This window comes from Petaurus breviceps, unplaced genomic scaffold, assembly GCF_028583685.1.
Source record: "Petaurus breviceps papuanus isolate PSGF00001 unplaced genomic scaffold, PetGlider_PUasm1.0 76, whole genome shotgun sequence".
Taxonomy (NCBI): domain Eukaryota; kingdom Metazoa; phylum Chordata; class Mammalia; order Diprotodontia; family Petauridae; genus Petaurus; species Petaurus breviceps.
Genome location: NW_027186473.1, coordinates 43,924,938 through 43,942,620, shown reverse-complemented (window position 1 = coordinate 43,942,620; position 17,683 = coordinate 43,924,938). Strand labels below are relative to the sequence as shown.

The 17,683-nt window shown below is 38.5% G+C and overlaps 1 protein-coding gene across 3 annotated transcripts in view; it reads left to right on the top strand.

Moving 5' to 3' along the window:
* Positions 1-17,683, top strand: part of RNF150 (ring finger protein 150) — a 386,314-nt gene that overhangs the window by 306,986 nt on the left and 61,645 nt on the right. For all 3 annotated transcript variants that reach the window (XM_069105421.1, XM_069105420.1, XM_069105419.1), the window contains one exon: positions 9,616-9,826. In XM_069105421.1, coding sequence (XP_068961522.1) covers positions 9,616-9,826 — 211 coding nt within the window. The remainder of the gene's footprint in view (positions 1-9,615; positions 9,827-17,683) is intronic.

The following is a 17,683-nucleotide window of genomic DNA, read 5'->3' as shown; positions in this document are numbered from 1 at the left end:
ACAGAGACAGAGAGAGAGAGAGAGAGAGAGACAGAGAGAGAGAGAGAGACAGAGACAGACACCTTAAGAGAGAGAGACAGAGAGACAGACAGACAGACAGACAGAGAAAGAGAGAGACAGAGAGACAGAGAGAGAGAGAGAGAGGAGAGGAGAGAGAAGGGGAGACAGAGGAGAGTTAGGGAGATGGATGGAAATACAAAGAAACAGAGAATGAGAAAGGGGGAAAGGGAGAGAAAATGTGGGAAGAGGAAGAGACAGAATGAGAAAGGGGAGAGGAGGGGGAGAAAAAGAGACAGAAAATGAGAAAGGGGAAAAGAAAGAGAAGTAGGGAAGAGAGAGAGAAAGAGACAAAGAAAGAGCGACATAGAGAATGGACACTGGGAAGTGGGGAGGGAGACAGAGACAGAGAGAAAAGAAGAAGGAGGAAGAGGAAAGAGAGAAGAGAGGAGAAAGATGTGGAAGATGTTTGGGCTCCAAAATCCTTGCAGTACTTCAAAGCTAAATGAAGACATTTGTTTGACAGCATAGTAGCTTTCTTCAAATATTCTTCAACAGTCATCACATGGAAAAGGGATTACACTTGTTCTCCCTGGCTTGAGGTCAGGACTAGGAGCAATAGCTGGAAAGTACAAAGAGACAAATTTGCACTTGATATCATGAAAAATTTATTATTGAGTAAGGTTGTTCAAAAGTGGAGGGGTGACCATGGGAAGTAGCAGGTTCCCCTTTAAACACTGGAGTACACTCATCAGGGATATTATGGAGGAAATTCTTGTTCAGGTGTGGCTCAGACCAGCTGGGGTCTGAGTTCCCTTCCAAATCAAAGATCCATTGGAATGGTTTTTCTTGCCAGTTATTTATATTTTCAAAGCTTCCTTCATTATCTCTATCCTCAAGTTGGGAAGGAGATGACTAACAAACTTTCAAATAACATCAAAATGGGAGTTATTTTCATTGCTACTGTGTGGGCTACAGAGACCCTAACCCAAATTGACTACTCAGAGAACTCTCAAAGTGAAGGTAGAAAGATTTATTAGAATCTCACAAGAAGCAGGCGGGAGGAGGCCGAGGTACAGAAGCCAAAGCTGGGTTAAATAAGCAAGGGTTACACGCCTCTCCCAAACATTAACCTAATTATTACTAATGAGGCTCTAATCTTGTTAGATAACATACATAATACGAGGTTCACTATGCAAGCGCAGTAACAACCTCAGAATATTGTGCCCCCTTCAGTCTAACCTAGATACATCCTTATCTGGGCATGGGTGCCCCAAGGCCACTGCCTGTTCTCTGATTGGTCAAATCCACCTGCTGCTGTCAGCTCCTTCCGTTCTATATTGTTTCATTTTAATATTATCTAGGAGTTCTCTGGGAACTCAACTCCCTTCCAAGGCTACTGCCTCAACTTCCCCAAGGACTAGGAACTCAACTTCCTCCCAAGGCTACTGCCTGTTACTTTTTATCAGTAGTCTTGTTCAGCAATTCTTGCAGTTCTGTAGAAACTTAACCCTTTGTTATCTCTCACACTACCATTCCTTTCCCTAAACTCCCCAATCTAGAAACACCTCTAATTTGGTCTCAATAGTTAATCCAATCAATTGTATTAATACTCAATAGGTCTTACATTACCTTGAAATATACAATGACTTACATATATATGGGGAAACAATACTGAACTTAGTTACAAAATACAAGGAAGTAATAAGAATGTATATATGATATTCAGAATGGGGATACTTCACTGTAAGTCATTCCACACACTACCATCATCATTCATAACAGATATAGTTCTAGAATTATCCCATCAGAATTATGACCAGAAACACCAAATGAAGTCTGTAATATTTAGCTTCTTGGTTTAATTGCATTTTTCTCTACCCATACTGTAGACTTCCAGACACCTCTCTGAAGTGTATGTGAAAATAAGTTGAGCTTGTCTATTCATTCTTTAAAATAGTTTCATTTGAGTTTATTTCTCAAACTTGCAAGTATGATTGCTGAAGGAAGCAAGGCTTAGAGATCCCAGCCCTGGTTCATTGTATTTGCCAAATTTGAATTAAACTTTATTCAGAATTGTCTGAATATAATTACCAAGTCATTATTCTAGAATAATGACATCCTAATTATACTGGAATAAGTGATGTCACTCACCTTTTCTAGCACAATAGTTGACTAATAAATTCAATCAATATAAGCAACTGAAAACAGAACAGCCTCTGAAAAGTGAAGCATCTAATTTCTGCAGCTTTACAAACCACCTTAAGTAACTGTGCTTTCCCAAAGCATCCATTTTGAGTGGTACTGAAAAATGATCCAGGTTACTTCTGAATTTTCTCCCGCATTTGGAGGTATGGAATCATAAATGTAAGCTCAATGGGTCTAAAACAGAATTCATTACCTTCCTCACCCCCTAAAAAGTTCACCCTTTGCCCTCACTTCCTTCCCTCTTTCTTTTGAGGGCACCACCATCCTTGTGGTCACCCTTTCTAGGTCCACAACCTTAGAGTCAACCTTGCCTCCTCACCATAGACATCAAATCAGGTGCAAAGTTTTATCAAATTCCACCTCTGATATCCATCAGATTAATCCCTTTCTACCCTACTCATGTAACCATTTCCATAAATCAAGCCCTTAGCACCTTTTTCCTGGAGTATCATGATAGTCTCCTACTTGCCTGAGATCTTTCCCCTCAATGGCTCATCCTCTACACGGTTGCCAAATAAACACTCTTAAAGCATCCTTTTTGCTCTGTTACTCTTGTCCTGAAATATCCCCAGTGACTCCCTTTTGCTTCTATGATTAAAAAAGAAACTTCTCTGTCACTGAAAACCTTTAACAATTGAACTCCAGCCTACTTACCTTCTAGTAGGACAGCTGGGTGAAGACTCATTTTCCTGAGTTCAGATCTGGCCGCAGACACTTCCTAGATGTGTGACCCCGGGCAAGTCACTGTTTGCCTCAGTTTACTCATTTGTAGAATAAGCTGGAGAAGGAAATTGCAAACCATTCCAGTATCTTTGCAAAAACAAACAAACCCAAACCCAAATGGGATCAGGAAGAGTAGGACACAACCGAAATAACTGAACAAAAATAATAACGACCTACCTTTCAAGGCTTTTTATAAATGTCTCCCTTCATCTACTCTGCATTCTGACTATACAGATATCATTCTATCTCCCATCTCCATGCCTTTGTAGGCAGTCCCCCAAGGCTGGCCTGTACTCACAGTTCCCCTTCACCTCTGAGAATCTATAGGTTTCTTTGAGACTTGGCTTAAGGCATTTCCATGATTCCTCCCAAGTTCTAGCACTCTCTACCCCAGAAACTACTGAGCATTTACTAATATGTATATTTGAGGTTTTTCCTCCCAATAAGGTCCTTGAGGGCAGTGGGTATTGTCTTGTTTCTGTTTATGTCCCCACTGCCTAACATTTAATAAATGAACAATGAATTAATGAATAAATAATTGAAAGGGCTTGCTCTTAAGAAATGATCTAATTAATCTAATTAAATGAATGAATGAAGTATTTTTAAGGCATAATAATAGAGATACTGAATGAATGAAGTATTCTTGAGGTGATACAATATAGGCACTGAATGAAAATATAAATGATATATTCCTGAAGTGATATGATCTAGTCACTGAATGAGTAAGTGAATGGAAGGAAGGAAGGAAGGAAGGAAGGAAGGAAGGAAGGAAGGAAGGAAGGAAGGAAGGAAAGGATGAAGGGAAGAAGAGAAGGAGGGAGGAAAGAAGGAGGGAAGGAAGGAAGGAAAGACCCTTAAAAGGTGATCTAATCCTTCCAGTAGGAAGAACCACATCTAAACTATTCCAAACAGATGAAACTGCCAGATTCACAGAATCTTTAGAATTCAAAGAGCCCTCAGAGACCGTGGAGTCCCACCCCTTCCTCCCCAGCAACCCCCTTCTCCCACAGACTCTTTTTTATTATTCAGCATCCACTTCTCTCTGGGTAGCCTTCAGGCCTCCCTGTCAGGGAATTCTTCCCTATGTCTGAACTAAAATTCTGTCTGTTCCTGCTGATAGAAATTCTGTTTTTTGTATCTCTTAAAGTACCTTCCTTTGCTCCTCTTCAGGCTGATTCATCCAAAGATAAGAAGTTCAGCAACTACCTTTGTGAACTAACAAATTGAAGGCAAGCTAATGCTCTCATAATTTACAGAGTTTAATACAATAAAACAGCTGTCATTCCTACCCAGAGTAACCTAGTGAGGCTCCAATATGGCTACCACAACTATACTAGCCCTCTAACCAACATCATAGAAATTCCTGATCTGGAAGCGACTGGAAAATCATCAGCCCCTTCATTTTACAGATCATATAGAGCTAGAGCTAGAAGAGACCTCAGGAGTCATCTAAGTCCATCCCCTCATTTTACAGGGAAGGTAACTGAGGCCCAGGGAAGGTAGGAGACTTGTTCAAGATCACGTGGTATTGTACCATCATCATGCCTATCAGTTTGGCTAATATGACAGAAAAGGAAAATGACAAATGTTAGAGAGGATATGAGAAAATTGAGACATTGGAGTTGAGAATTTATTCAGCCACTACTAGGTCTGTATCCCAAAAAGATCAGAAACAAAAAGGAAAAGGACTTATGTGCACAAAAATATTTGTAGTAGCTCTTTTAGTGTGGCAAAGAATTAGAAACTGGGGAATGGCTAAGCAAATTGCAGCATATGATTGTGGTTGAATATTACTGTACTATAAGAAATAACCCTCAGAATGTCCTTAGAAAAACTAGAAAGGCTTACATGAACTGATGCAAAGTGAAATGAGCAGAACCAGGAGAACATTGCACACAGAAACAGCAATATATTACAATCATCCACGGTAAATGACTTCGCTATTCTCAGCAATATAGTAATCCAAGACAGTTCCAAAAGACTTATGATGAAAAATGTTACCCATATGCAGAGAAAGAGCTGATGGAGTATGAATGCAAATTGAAGCATTTTTTTTAACTTTCTTTATTTTTCTTGGGTTTTATCTTTTGGTCTGTGTTTTCTTTCACAGTATGACTAATATGCAGATATGGTTTGCTTTACTGCGCCTGTATAATCTATATCAAATTGCTCGCCTTCTCAATGAGGGGGAAGAGGAAGGAGAGAGAGAATGTGAAACAGTTGTTTAAATTAAATTATTTATTTTTAGTTTTCAGCATTCATTTCCACAAGATTTTGAGTTCCAAATTTTTTCCCCATCTCCCCCCCCCCAACCCAAGATGGTATGCATTCTGATTATTCCTTCCCCCAGTCTGCCCTCCCTTCTATCATGCCCTCCCCTCTTATCCCATTTCCTCTTATTTTCTTTTAAGGCTAAATAGATTTCTCTACACCATTGCCTGTATATCTTATTTCCCAGTTGAATGTAAAAATAGTTTTTTACATTTGTTTAAAACTTTGTGTTACAAATGCTCTCCCTTTTTCCCTGCCCACCCACACTCATTGAGAAGGCAAGCAATTCAATATAGGTTATACATGTGTAGTTATGCAAAACACTTCCATAATAGTGCTGTGAAAGACTAACTGTATTTTCCCCCATGCTATCCTGCCCCCACTTGGGCTGTTTTCTCCTTTGACTCTGTCCCTTCTTAAAAGTGTTTGCTTTTGACTACCTCCTCCCCCAGTCTGCCCTCCCTTCTATCATCACCCCCTTATCTCCTTCCCCCCTTACTTTCCTATAGGGTAAGATACCCAATTATTGTTATTCCCTCCTTAAGCCAAATCCTATGAAAGTAAGGTTCATTCATTCCCTCTCATCTCCCCCCTCTTCCCCTCCATTGTAAAACCTTTTTCTTGCCTCTTTTATGTGAGATAACTTACTTTATTCTATCTCTCCCTTTCTCCTTCTCCCAATATATTCCTCTCTCACCTCTTAATTTTATTTTTTTAGAAATCGTCCCCTTCCCAGTAAGGGTGGGTGACAAGGGAGGAAGGGAATGAATCTGGAATTTAAAGTTTTAAAATCAAATGTTTAAAATGATATATACTATTATTAATACTATCTTACATGTAATTGAGAAAGAAGATATACAGGCACTGGGGCATAGAGATCCACCATGCCCTACTGGAAAAGTCTGAGGGGGTATGGTAGAAGATATGGGAAAGAGCAGATTGGAGGAGGGGATAACCTGTGGGACTGCTGTTCTGGGGTGGTGGGTAGGGGGAAAACAGGGAGAAAATTTGTAACTCAAAATCTGGTGGAAATTAATGATGTAAATTAGAAGTTAATAAAGCATTTGAAAAATGAAAAAAAAAATAGAAGGCCCAATGCAAGCAATGAAGCAATTAGTTTCTTTAAAGGCCAAATGCCTGGCATCACTCTTCTTGATTGCAAATCAGTGCATATAGAAATCAGAGTGGTCACTTGGCTCTCTCCGGCCCTCTCAGGACTGGAAACTGAATTGACTCTAATTCAGAAAGAGCAGAATTCAAGGACCCAAGGATACCAGCTGAAGATTTGGCTTCTGTTGCCATATCATTGGCAATTAGACCAGACATGGCAGGAGAGTGAGCTGAACCTCAATTCCAACCAAGTGTATGTCTGCTGTCCAACCAACCTTTCTTCATTCTGGTTAACAAGACTGGACAAGCATAGAGAAAATAGGAATTATGAGTTTGTATTCAGTAGCATGGGACTGGCTGAAATTTGGCTGCTTTATCTCAACATTTTTTAATTAAAGAACAAAACAAAACTAATTATGATATTGGAGGGAAACGGATCACTGGAATAAAGGTTGACAAAAGAAGCCATACAGATGTATGAATACCATTGAAATGCTGACCACTGCACAAGGCTAGTCTGGACTCTGGTCAGTCAAATATGACCTGCTCTGCCTAAACCAAAATAAATAAATAGATAAATAAATGAATGAATGAGTGAATAAATAAATAAATGAATGAATGAATAAATAAATGAATAAATAAATAAATAAATAAATAAACAAAAACAAAAGAAATCATCCCTTCATATTCAACTCACCCTGTGGCATCCCTCTATCTACCTACCTACATATCTATTTCCTCCAGCTACTCATACTGAGAAAGGTCTCATGTGTTACAAATATCATCTTTCCATGGCACAGTTTTTTAGAAGAATGTTAAGAATTGTTTTTATATGTAATTTAAAAACATAAATAACCTTTGAACTACAAGTCCAATACTCATTTTATGTTAATATGCTGCTTCTCACTAACATATTTTGAGAGGGCATGTTGAATTTTATTAGAAGTATTTTTTTAACTATGTTGCAATAGATACACCTGAGGGATAAAATTCAGGCAATTTTCTAGAAAAGAAAAGCATCTGCTTTATGTGAACTTTCTTCCAAATTCGTTTCTCCCCCCCTATAAATATAATGTTCACTGAGTGCTTGGTAGAACATTGCTATGTATCCCATCTGTGCATAGCAACAACAGATTTCCGCTTTAAAATATTAAACTTCTGCCTCATCTGCAAGAAAAAAGACAAATGAAAATAAAAAGGAGGCAAAGATGGGGATGTTCCCCCAAGTTCTTAACCATTAACCAGGCAGAACCAAAGTAACTAACACATAACAGACATTTTTTGTTTTGCTTTCCCTTCCAGCCCTTCTAAAGGCCTTAGGTCTTGTGTTTCTTCCTACTTGAAAAAGTTCTTTGTTGTAGTTTGTCATTGTAATCAGTATATAATACAATTCTGGTTCTGCTGCTTTCGCTCTGAACCAACCCTGATTGCTTTTTCCACACTTCCTTGTATGTGTTAAATTTATTGGTTTTTTTTTACCTAGTATTCTGTTACATTTAATAAATCACAATTTATTCATCCTTTCTCCAGTTCTTCAGCATTGAGATTGTTTCCAATTTTTTTACTATTATAAATAGAGAAACTGAATATTTTTTGTGTAAATTGTCCCTATTTTCCCTTTTTATGATGTGGGTATAGAATCCTAACAACAAAAACTCCGCATCCAGTGATATGATTGATTTTTCAATTCTTTTCATATTGCAGATTGCTTTTCAAATCTTTTGTACTAGTCCCACCAATAATATATTAAAGTGACTTTTGCTTCAACACTTCATCACTGTTGGACTGTATCATTTTCAATCTTTTATTAGGATTGCATTTTAATGAACTTTAAATTTTAAAACAATTTATTTTTGCCTTTAACTCTGTTTTTTCTTCCTGAACACTGCCCACCATGGACAATCTCTAACCTTCTTACTCTCACAAGACTCAGAGGCCAACCTGGAGAATGACAATTCATCAATAGCAGCCAAATCTCCCCAACCCTTCATTTCCCCTCTTATTATTTTTCTCATTCCTCTTGCCACATATAGAGTATACAAGCTGCTAAAAATGAAAATGAAAAACCTTAGTAATTTAAGGGAAAGGATAGCCTCGTACAGAAAGCCTGGGGTTTCCAATCTGGACATGAGTACACAAAGATACCTGTGCCAGAAGGCGTAATGGAGAAGTATATCAGAGCAATCTCCATCCCCACTGCAATTAAGAACAGAATAAAAATAAGTATATTTCCATTCTTCACGTTTTATATTCTTTAAGATAAGATCGGGAGGAGATGGGAAGGGAAAGCGATTAGGGATACGCCTCCTGTACTCAGACACTTAATGTACTGTCACACAGAAGAGCAATGACATTTTTGTCTTAACTCCATGTGGAAGAACTACGACAGATGAGTAAAAGTAACAGGGTGGAATATTTCACTTAATTTAAGGAAGAATTTTATAAAAATTAGAACTGTCCATCAATGAAATGAGCTGTCTCAGGAAATAGTGAGCCACTTGTTACTGGAGGTATTCAAGCAGAAACTAGAAAACCTTCTATCAGAGTTGCTGTTGAAATTCTTGCACTGGATGGAAGGTTTGATGAGATGACCTCCAAGAATCTTTCCAATGCATAAGATTCTGTGAATTTTAATTTGGGTGTTTCAGTGATGAATCACTGCATATACAACAATGAGAAGTTTTGTTCTAGGTTCTTTTGGAATATGAGCTTTTCATTCAAACACCAAAAACCTCAATCTATTTCTTTTTTAAATCAGCAATTCCCAGGTAAAAGTCAAACATATTTCTGTCTGCCCTTCCCCTTTTCCTCCCCAACTTTTTCTGTAGGATAAAAACAATTCACAAGTCTTTGGGGATAATGCTCCTACTGTCAAATGTGTCTCATCTATGAACAAACATTTTAAAGAAAATACCATTCCTATAAATGAACTGTGTTATGTCCTATAGGAGTTTTAATCTGTGGCCATTGCCAGACTTGCCACACCCACAGCATGACCCTCCATCCAGATGGAAGAGTTTGAAGGAATAAAGAAACTTTTCGTGTTTATTTTATTGAAATCGTATAGACATTATTTAGTAAAGTATAAAGTGCAAAAAAGAAAACCATGAAGAAGGTTCTTTTATTATTCAAAGAAAACAAATCATATTAATAGATGTTTATTGTTGATCATATTTGTACTCTTGGAATTTGGGCTCAGAGCTGTCATATAATTAGAGTCTAAAATAGGTTCTTTCTCCTTCCTACATTGACATTGGTTTTACAGCAAATAAACTTCAAAGTGTTTTTCTTTATTTTTTTAACCAGCCCAATGCAGACTGCATAGATGACATCCCACCGGACTTTGAAGGTTCCATAGGAGGGCCACCAACCAATCAGATTACAGGTGCAAGCGACACAACCGTAAATGAAAGCTCTGTTACTTTGGACCCCACCGTCCGAACTGTGGGAGAATTGCAAGTAGTCCAAGATGCAGATGCCACTCCCCAAGAGGGGGAGGTTAACTTTACAACCAACAGTAAGTCTCTTCTCCATCTCTAAGCTCACACGCAACATGCCCAAAGCCTTTTGAGTGCTTGTTTTTCACTACAAAAGTATCAACTTTTGTGTGGAATAGAGAAATAGAGCATTGGGGGCAGCTAGGTGGCACAGCGAATAGAGCACCAACCCTGGAGTCAGAAGGACCTGAGTTCAAATCCAGCCTCAGATACTTACATTCCACTAACATTCCACATACATGTGACCTTGGCCAAGTCACTTAACCCTGATTGCCCTGCTTTCCCCCCTCCAGAAAAGCAAAGAAAAGAAATAGAGTGAGAGAAATTGGTGATGATGACCTTAAATAGGTAAAAACATATTGTCATTCTGAAGACAAAGTTTGAAGTCTAGACACCCTGAAGTTCTAATTTTTATCATGGTCTTGAGTCACCAAGAAAACTCAAGCATTTGCAGGGGTCCTCAAGTGCAGCCCTTTGACTGAATCCAAACTTCATAAAACAAATCCCTTTAATAAAAGAATTTGCTCTGTAAAACTTGGATTCAGTCAGAAGGCCATACCCAAGGACCTAGAAGGCCACACACATGTGTCCTTACAGGTTCCCCACCCCATTAGGGTTTCATAGACAAAAATGCAATGAGAATTACTTGGATCATTGAGCTGGAAGGGTCTGCAGACACCATCTATTCCAACTATTGATTTTACAGGTGAGGAAACTGAGTGAGGGTCGAAGAAGTTAAGAGACTTACCCATCATCACAAAAGTAATCACCATCTTAACCCCAGTCCTCTGACATCAAAGCCAGCATTCTTTCTCCTGTATCCCAATACCTCCCTTAACCTCATCAGATCTCAGATGAGCTCACAGGAAAAGGTCTTTTATGCCCAAGGCTCAGACATGAGTAAGAATTTTAATATTAAAAACGTCCTTTAGTTTCATTATACTCCTCAGCTTACATTTCAATTCAAAACTTCATCATCACATGACAGGTTAAAAATACATACATAAATAGGTACATACATACATATAAAATCTATAATACACACATATTTTGTTACTTCTATTTTATGTATATAGTCAATACTCCTTATGTTCAAATATATATTACATATATATACACAGATATATAGTACTTTGACTTTAATATGACTATTCTCAGTCCTAGAGAATATATGTGTATGTATGGGGGTATGTGTGTGTGTATACACATGTATGCATGTACAGGTCAGTCCCAATTTGAGCAAATAATCAGTTCCATGAAGCAGTCACATGTATTTGTATTCAGAGTGTTCAAAATTATAACTACATAAAATACAATAATTCGTTTCAGGCCAGTGGAACTGTGCAGTGGAAATTCAAATGCTGCATTGAAATCAGGATTTAGCTCTGTGTGTGTTTATGTTTGTGTGTGCGTGCACGTGTGTGTGTCCTTGTGCACGTGTGTGTATGTGTTTTCAAAACTATACAAGGGCAATTTTATTTTTTGTGTGTCATTTTGTCATAAACAAGAAAAGAATAACCTAGATGATATCAAGACATAACGTGGGCAGAGAGGGCAGATTAAGGCCATATCCATTGAAAGCAGTTGGGGCCAGTATTATGTATATGGGGATATGGCTATTGCCTTCTTATTATAGGAACCTCTTTTTCCTACAGATTTTCTCCTTTGACCATGTTTCATCCTGGTCTGCTTTGATTTATTGAAAGATGAAAGGAACTTCTAAATAGAATCTTCCCAATTGACAGTGAATAGATTGTAATGTCTTAGAGGGCAGAAATGACACCTTAGATATTTCTGCATTCTCTAAAGTACCTACCATAGTCCTCTGCACATGGTAGTCAATTAATAAATGCTTGCTTATGAAGGAATATTTCGATCCTATCAATATTATCAACTTTATTGTTACTCCTGACTCTCTCCTTTCTTAGTCATCTGTGTGGCCATGCAGTATATCACACTTATATGAAAGTCACCCGAACACTTAAGGGTAGGATGCTTCTGAAACATAATGCCTTTGGAGTATAACTAGAAAGGTCTTGCTTTAAACTGCTGGCTTTCAGCTCCCTGAAAGAAACAGAAAAAGGATAAAAGAAAGGTAAACTTCTTGAAAGCTTGACATTTGAGTAAAAGACTTTTTTTCTTTCATATGTATCTTTTATGTTCCTGACATTACATCTTTTATAACCTCCAAGCTCCTGCAGTTTTCCCAGATCACGTAGTTCTGACTTACTTGTATGACAGTCTGCCTGGCATTCACTGATTTTTATTTGTAGACCTGTTCCTAACAAAAACCTACCTTGCCTTCTAACTCCTTGAGCCCCTTAGGGCTAAAGATGGTAATGATAACATCTGATATCTGCATAGTGTTTGGGGGTTTGCAGAGCAGTCACACTGTCCACAAGTATGTAATTAAGTGTCGATTGTATGCCAAGCACTATCCCTAATGCTGGGAATTCAAAGAAAGGGAACAGACCTTTTGTAGGGATACTATCAAAAGTGTATAATGTTTGGCTATTGCCTTCTTAATATAACAACTTCTCTTTCCTATGAACTCTCTCCTTTGAATATTTGTTTTTGTCTAGTCTCTTCTACTTTGATCAAAGAAACTTCCAACCAGATTATTCCCAAGTGACTATAAATGGTTCTCTGACTCTGACCGTTTGAATTGTACTATCACTAAAACATCTAGTTGTACTGTCACCTTGCCCATGTTCCTCCATTTTTCCACATGGTTAGTATGAGATACCTTATCAAATATTTTTTCTAAAATCTAGGTAAACTGTAGGGATAGGGACTATTTTTTATACTTATATAATTTTTGTACTTATATCAGTATTTTCACTGATATAAGGAACTCAGGGATGAGGAAAGTCACTTTCCCAATGCAGATCAGAATTTTCTCTTCCTCTTATGTTGACCTATAATTTGCTGATTATATCTCTTGAAAAAACAAACATTTGTCCTTCTTGAGACCTTAAGTGACTTGCCTAGAGTCACACAGATAATATTTTTCGGAGGTAGGACCTGATTCAAGTCAGTGGCTCTGAGGCCACCATATAATGCCAACTTTAAGGAAAGCTCTATCTCCATTTCCCTTTTCTACTAATTTAATAACCCATCAAGGAAGGAAGATTAATCTAGAATATCTTATACTTATAAAATCATGCCATCCCTTTGTGATCATACTATTTATTTAATAAAAGTGTTGCAAAAATTAAAGAAATCAAAGTCAAATGCATTGGCATATAATTTGCTGATTCTATCTCTTGAAAAAACAAACATTTGTCCTTCTTGAGCCCAGTGGTATATTTCTCATTCTCTGTGATCTATAAGAGATCACTGCCAGTGACTCAGCAATCACAGTTCATCCGACCTCATCAAGCTCTCTGACTAAACCCTCATTTATCTTCTGCATTTGTTATCACTAAAAAAAGAGTTTGACCAGACCATCTGTAATGTAATGCCAAGCAAAGGCAACTTCCCAAGGTTCAAAATGCCAGCATAGGTGCTCTCCATTTTATTCAGTGACAAATTAAGAACAGATAGAATCAAAATTTAACACCATTCAAAATACAGCATTTACTCAGTGTAATTCAATAATCTCCAAGTACTACCTGATTTAATCAAGTACTACTCTACCCCTGGACATTATATTCATTTAATCAATTACAAAGTCCCTCTTCTAAATACTACTCCACCCCTAGGCTGTACATTCATTTAGTCCATCACAAAGCCCCTCTTCTCAAATGGAGATTAGTTTCCAATCATAAGTAAAGTACATTCATTTGTTCAATCACAGACCACAAAAAGGTCAAAAGTTCCCCACCCTTGGATCACAATTGAATCTACCCCAGAGTTACAGCAAGCTTAAGCACATCATTTAATACCCAAATGGAGGTCTTTTCTTCATCTTGACACAGAGGCAAGTTCTCAGCAATCTTGGTTCCTGGGGAGACAAAGCTTAGCAAGGCCACAAGATACATTGCCAGTCTCTTCATTAATTCATTCTCTGTCTGCAGAACAGTCCTAGGACCCCTGAAAACCTCTTCCAGGATTTCTGTAAACATACAACAAGAAAATCCTTCTTCGGGCTTCTGAACCAACAGCAAGGTTCCCAGACCCCTGCAACAACAGGACTGTCCTTCACCAGTGGACAAATATGGCAAAACAACATCAAAACAGACAGACAAAGTACCAGCATAACAGCCATGTCTCCTCAGTCCTTGGCATCTCTGGGTGGCAGTTCTCAAAAGTCCTGGGCAATTCAAACTGGCCCTCAGCAATTCTCTCAGTCTCTCTCTGGCTCCAAGGTCCTGCTTCCAAAAAGTTCTTCTGCCTCTCTCTTTTTCTTGTGTCTCTCTAAATTTATGTCACCAGCTCCTCCCAGTTCACCTCTCTTTTCAGGTCAACAAGTCCATCCCACAAGTGGGATTGACAAGCTCTGGGTTTTAACACAATCAAACCAAAAACCAAGCCAATACAGGGGGATCTTTAAATTTAATTACTATTATACCATCTAAAGGAACAAAGGATGTATGTTGCCCAGTTCTCAATGCACATTTGGGTAGACACACTATAGAATCTATCCAGTATCATGCGTAGATGGGACAAGCAACAAGATGAACCCAGAATTGAAAAGGAGAAGGAGAGCAGGCTGGACTCCTTTTGGGCTCTTTTACTGATGTAAAGCTTCCTACAAAAGGCCCATCTTTTCAATAATAACATTTTACCTGTATTACTATATGGTAGTGAGATGTGAAATACCACTATCACCCACAAACCAATGGAAAGATACATGGTGGGTGTATACAGGCCAGAACATTTAACTAGTGAGCAATTCTAAAGAACAAGAATAAAAGATACTGTCAAGGAAATATATACTAGGAAGAGAGAATGGGCTGGTCATATGGCAAGAGTGAAGAGTGATAAGTAGATAGTCAGAGTTAGTCAGTCACTGGTACTTTCATGATATTTGGAGAAAGTCAAGATGTCCTCCAGGATCTTGAGTATACTCTCTTTTTGTGAAAACACGAACCAGAACTATATAGAATGGGCACACCTGGATGGGCTGCCATCTGTATTTCTGGAAGGAGCTCCTGAATCAGTGAACTCACTGATCCATTTGGGTATCAAGTCCTCAGTGGCCAGTTTTGATCTGTCCTTCCCAGTCCAAAGGTTCATTCTCAGGGACAAAGTAGAGCAGAGGCAAAATAAAAATTGAGTAGTTCTTCTTTGATTCTTCCCTTTTCCTCAGTACACCTGTAAAATAAAAAGCCTTTTCTTAACTCTCCTTGCCAACTTTGGCTTATTTTGAATTTTATTCTTCCTAATACCATTCTTACTATCCCAGCCACATTTTTATATTCATCTTCTGTTCTCTGCTCTTGCTTGTATCTTCTATATATGTCTTCTTTAAAAATGAGTTGGTTGACAAGTTCTCTAAGTGAATCAGGGCCAGAGTTGAAATTGGAATTCAGATGTCATAATGTCAAGTCTATGGTTATTTCCCATCTATCTTAGTGAGGTAATGAGGATATCATTTCAGAGAATTTCTTTTCTTTTTCCTCTATTCAACTGTTTCCTTAGAGAGAAAGTTAAAAGCAGTTGATCCCTAGAGCCTTGAATAAGCTTCTCAAGAGAGCTAAATTCTTAGGTGTTATCAGGATCTGTATGTGAAGCCTCTTTTCAAAGAATCCTAGGAACTGGATCAGCCCTCTTAAAAATAAATTGGCTCCTGAACCAAATTTATCTCCCTCAATCTAGACTCATGGTCAGGAAATAACCATTGAAACTCAGCACAAGCTGAGCCTGAAAAGAGGTTTGGTTTGTACTCTGGCCATAACAGCAATCAACAGCATCACAAAGTAGCCCTCTAGGGATGTTCATCCCATAATTATTACAGCAAACACTACAAAATCTTTCATTCTAAGACTTATGTTTCATATCTTAATTCTGAAGCATTTCAATAGGTCCAGAGTGTTAGTGATTATGGGTTTGCAACATTGGCAACTTCCTAACACAAAAACCATAGGACCAGAGACCATGGCCACAACAGGAATCAAATGAGCCTATATATGCTCAGTAGGAACCACTTCTGTCCAAAATGTAGTTGTCATCAGAGGCCCACCAAAGAGCTTTTAAGTATATGCACAATTGCAGAACTAAATGGGATGGCCTTGCATACAGAACCGCTTAACCTGTGTTGGCCCTTAGCCCCTATCCATCTGATAAAGCTATTGTGTTAAGTTTATTTCAACCAGTAGAAAGTCAAAGTCTGACCTGATGATCTAGCTTGCTGCCCCTTCCTTTCCAAACTTGCCATATCAAAGCTTGAGCTTATGGAGCTAAGGGCAAGACCTTGATCTCTGAGAATTTCAGTACCCTAGTTTAATGTATGGAATCCCTTCCTCAAATGATTATGGGAGTTTGTACCTCTCCTCTGGGTCAGTTGCCCATGACAAGGGAGATGTGTCATGGGTTTCTGAGAGAGCAGGGATCCCTGATCTGTATCAGTGGAAAGCTAGAAAGAATCAGGGGACAGACCTGAGCTTATCAAGTTGAAAGAAGGAATGGCCACTGATGAGAGCTGGTCCCAGGCTAGGTTACTTAGACTTCTCAGACAGGATGTCCCTGCTTTCAAGAAACATCACGTGGGGAAGAAGGTAATAACATCTCACAGACAATTTTCTCTTACCTGGGAAAGGCCCTGGAATTGTTTACCTTCTCATTGTTAGGGAACTCAATCAAGACCATTCACAACACAGTTTCAAAAAAAAAAAAAGCAATGTTAATGGCACTAGCAACTCTTAGAATTAGGAATGACATAATTCTTAAAATTCATTTTGTGCTAAAAACTCAATAATTTTATTCAAGTCTGTAGCTCTTAATTAGGGAGTACATTATTAGGAAGCCATTAACTCCTGTAGGAGAAGACTTCGACTGCCACTTGAAAAGCTGTGGCCGTCCTGTGAGCAGTGGGATAGGAGAATTGGAAGTTAATCCCAGGCTTTGTCCTGATTTTGAATCTGTAAGCCAAAGAAAGAGAGAGAAATACATATGGCCACTGTTTATGGCTTTTTTGACTATGCCAATGTATTTTCATACATTTGCAAAAACAGCCATCTTTTCACTTCTTGCTTCTGCAAGCATGTGCAAGCACATCCAGAAATAAATACCTGTAGATGAAGCATTGTGATTTTTTATAAAGAAGCACCAGGGTAAGTTATGAGTCTCACCTCCACGCTTGCATTAGAAAGTGAAATGGCAAAATTGCTCCACTTCCCTAATGGACAAGTGTTCTGGCTAGGACCAGCAAAGAAGAATGATGCCCATAAGATTTACATTGCAGTTGGCATCATGATTACTTTGAATTGCTGGTATATTCTACCATGGAAAACAAAGAATTTCTCCGATCTCTGAAGATACAAACCCCCTTGTAAGCACCCCTCCAAGGAAATATTGACACCACAATGGACCACTTCTGTTCCAAAATGGTGTCCTGAAGAATCTATACCAGATGATAACTCTGGGTGCCTAGAGCAACATCATCCCACTTTTACTCAGCCAGATAGCTCTCTAATAACAATAGCTACAGCAGAACAGCTGTCCTGTTGAGCAAGGATTTCTGAGATAAACATGTGCTTTGATGATCATGCTACCAAAATGGCAACTGGCCAACTTCCCGCATCCACCTGGTTTTTGATGATAATGTCCCTTGTTCTGTTATGAGCTGTTTGTTAATTCAAGAGTACCCTTTCGGGCCATGCCGCCCACATTCATCAGCCTTATACTTCTGGCACCGTGCTTAGGGAATATTGATGATCTACAGAAGTGGAAACAGCCTGTGAAGGAATTAATCAATCCAGACAACAGATTTA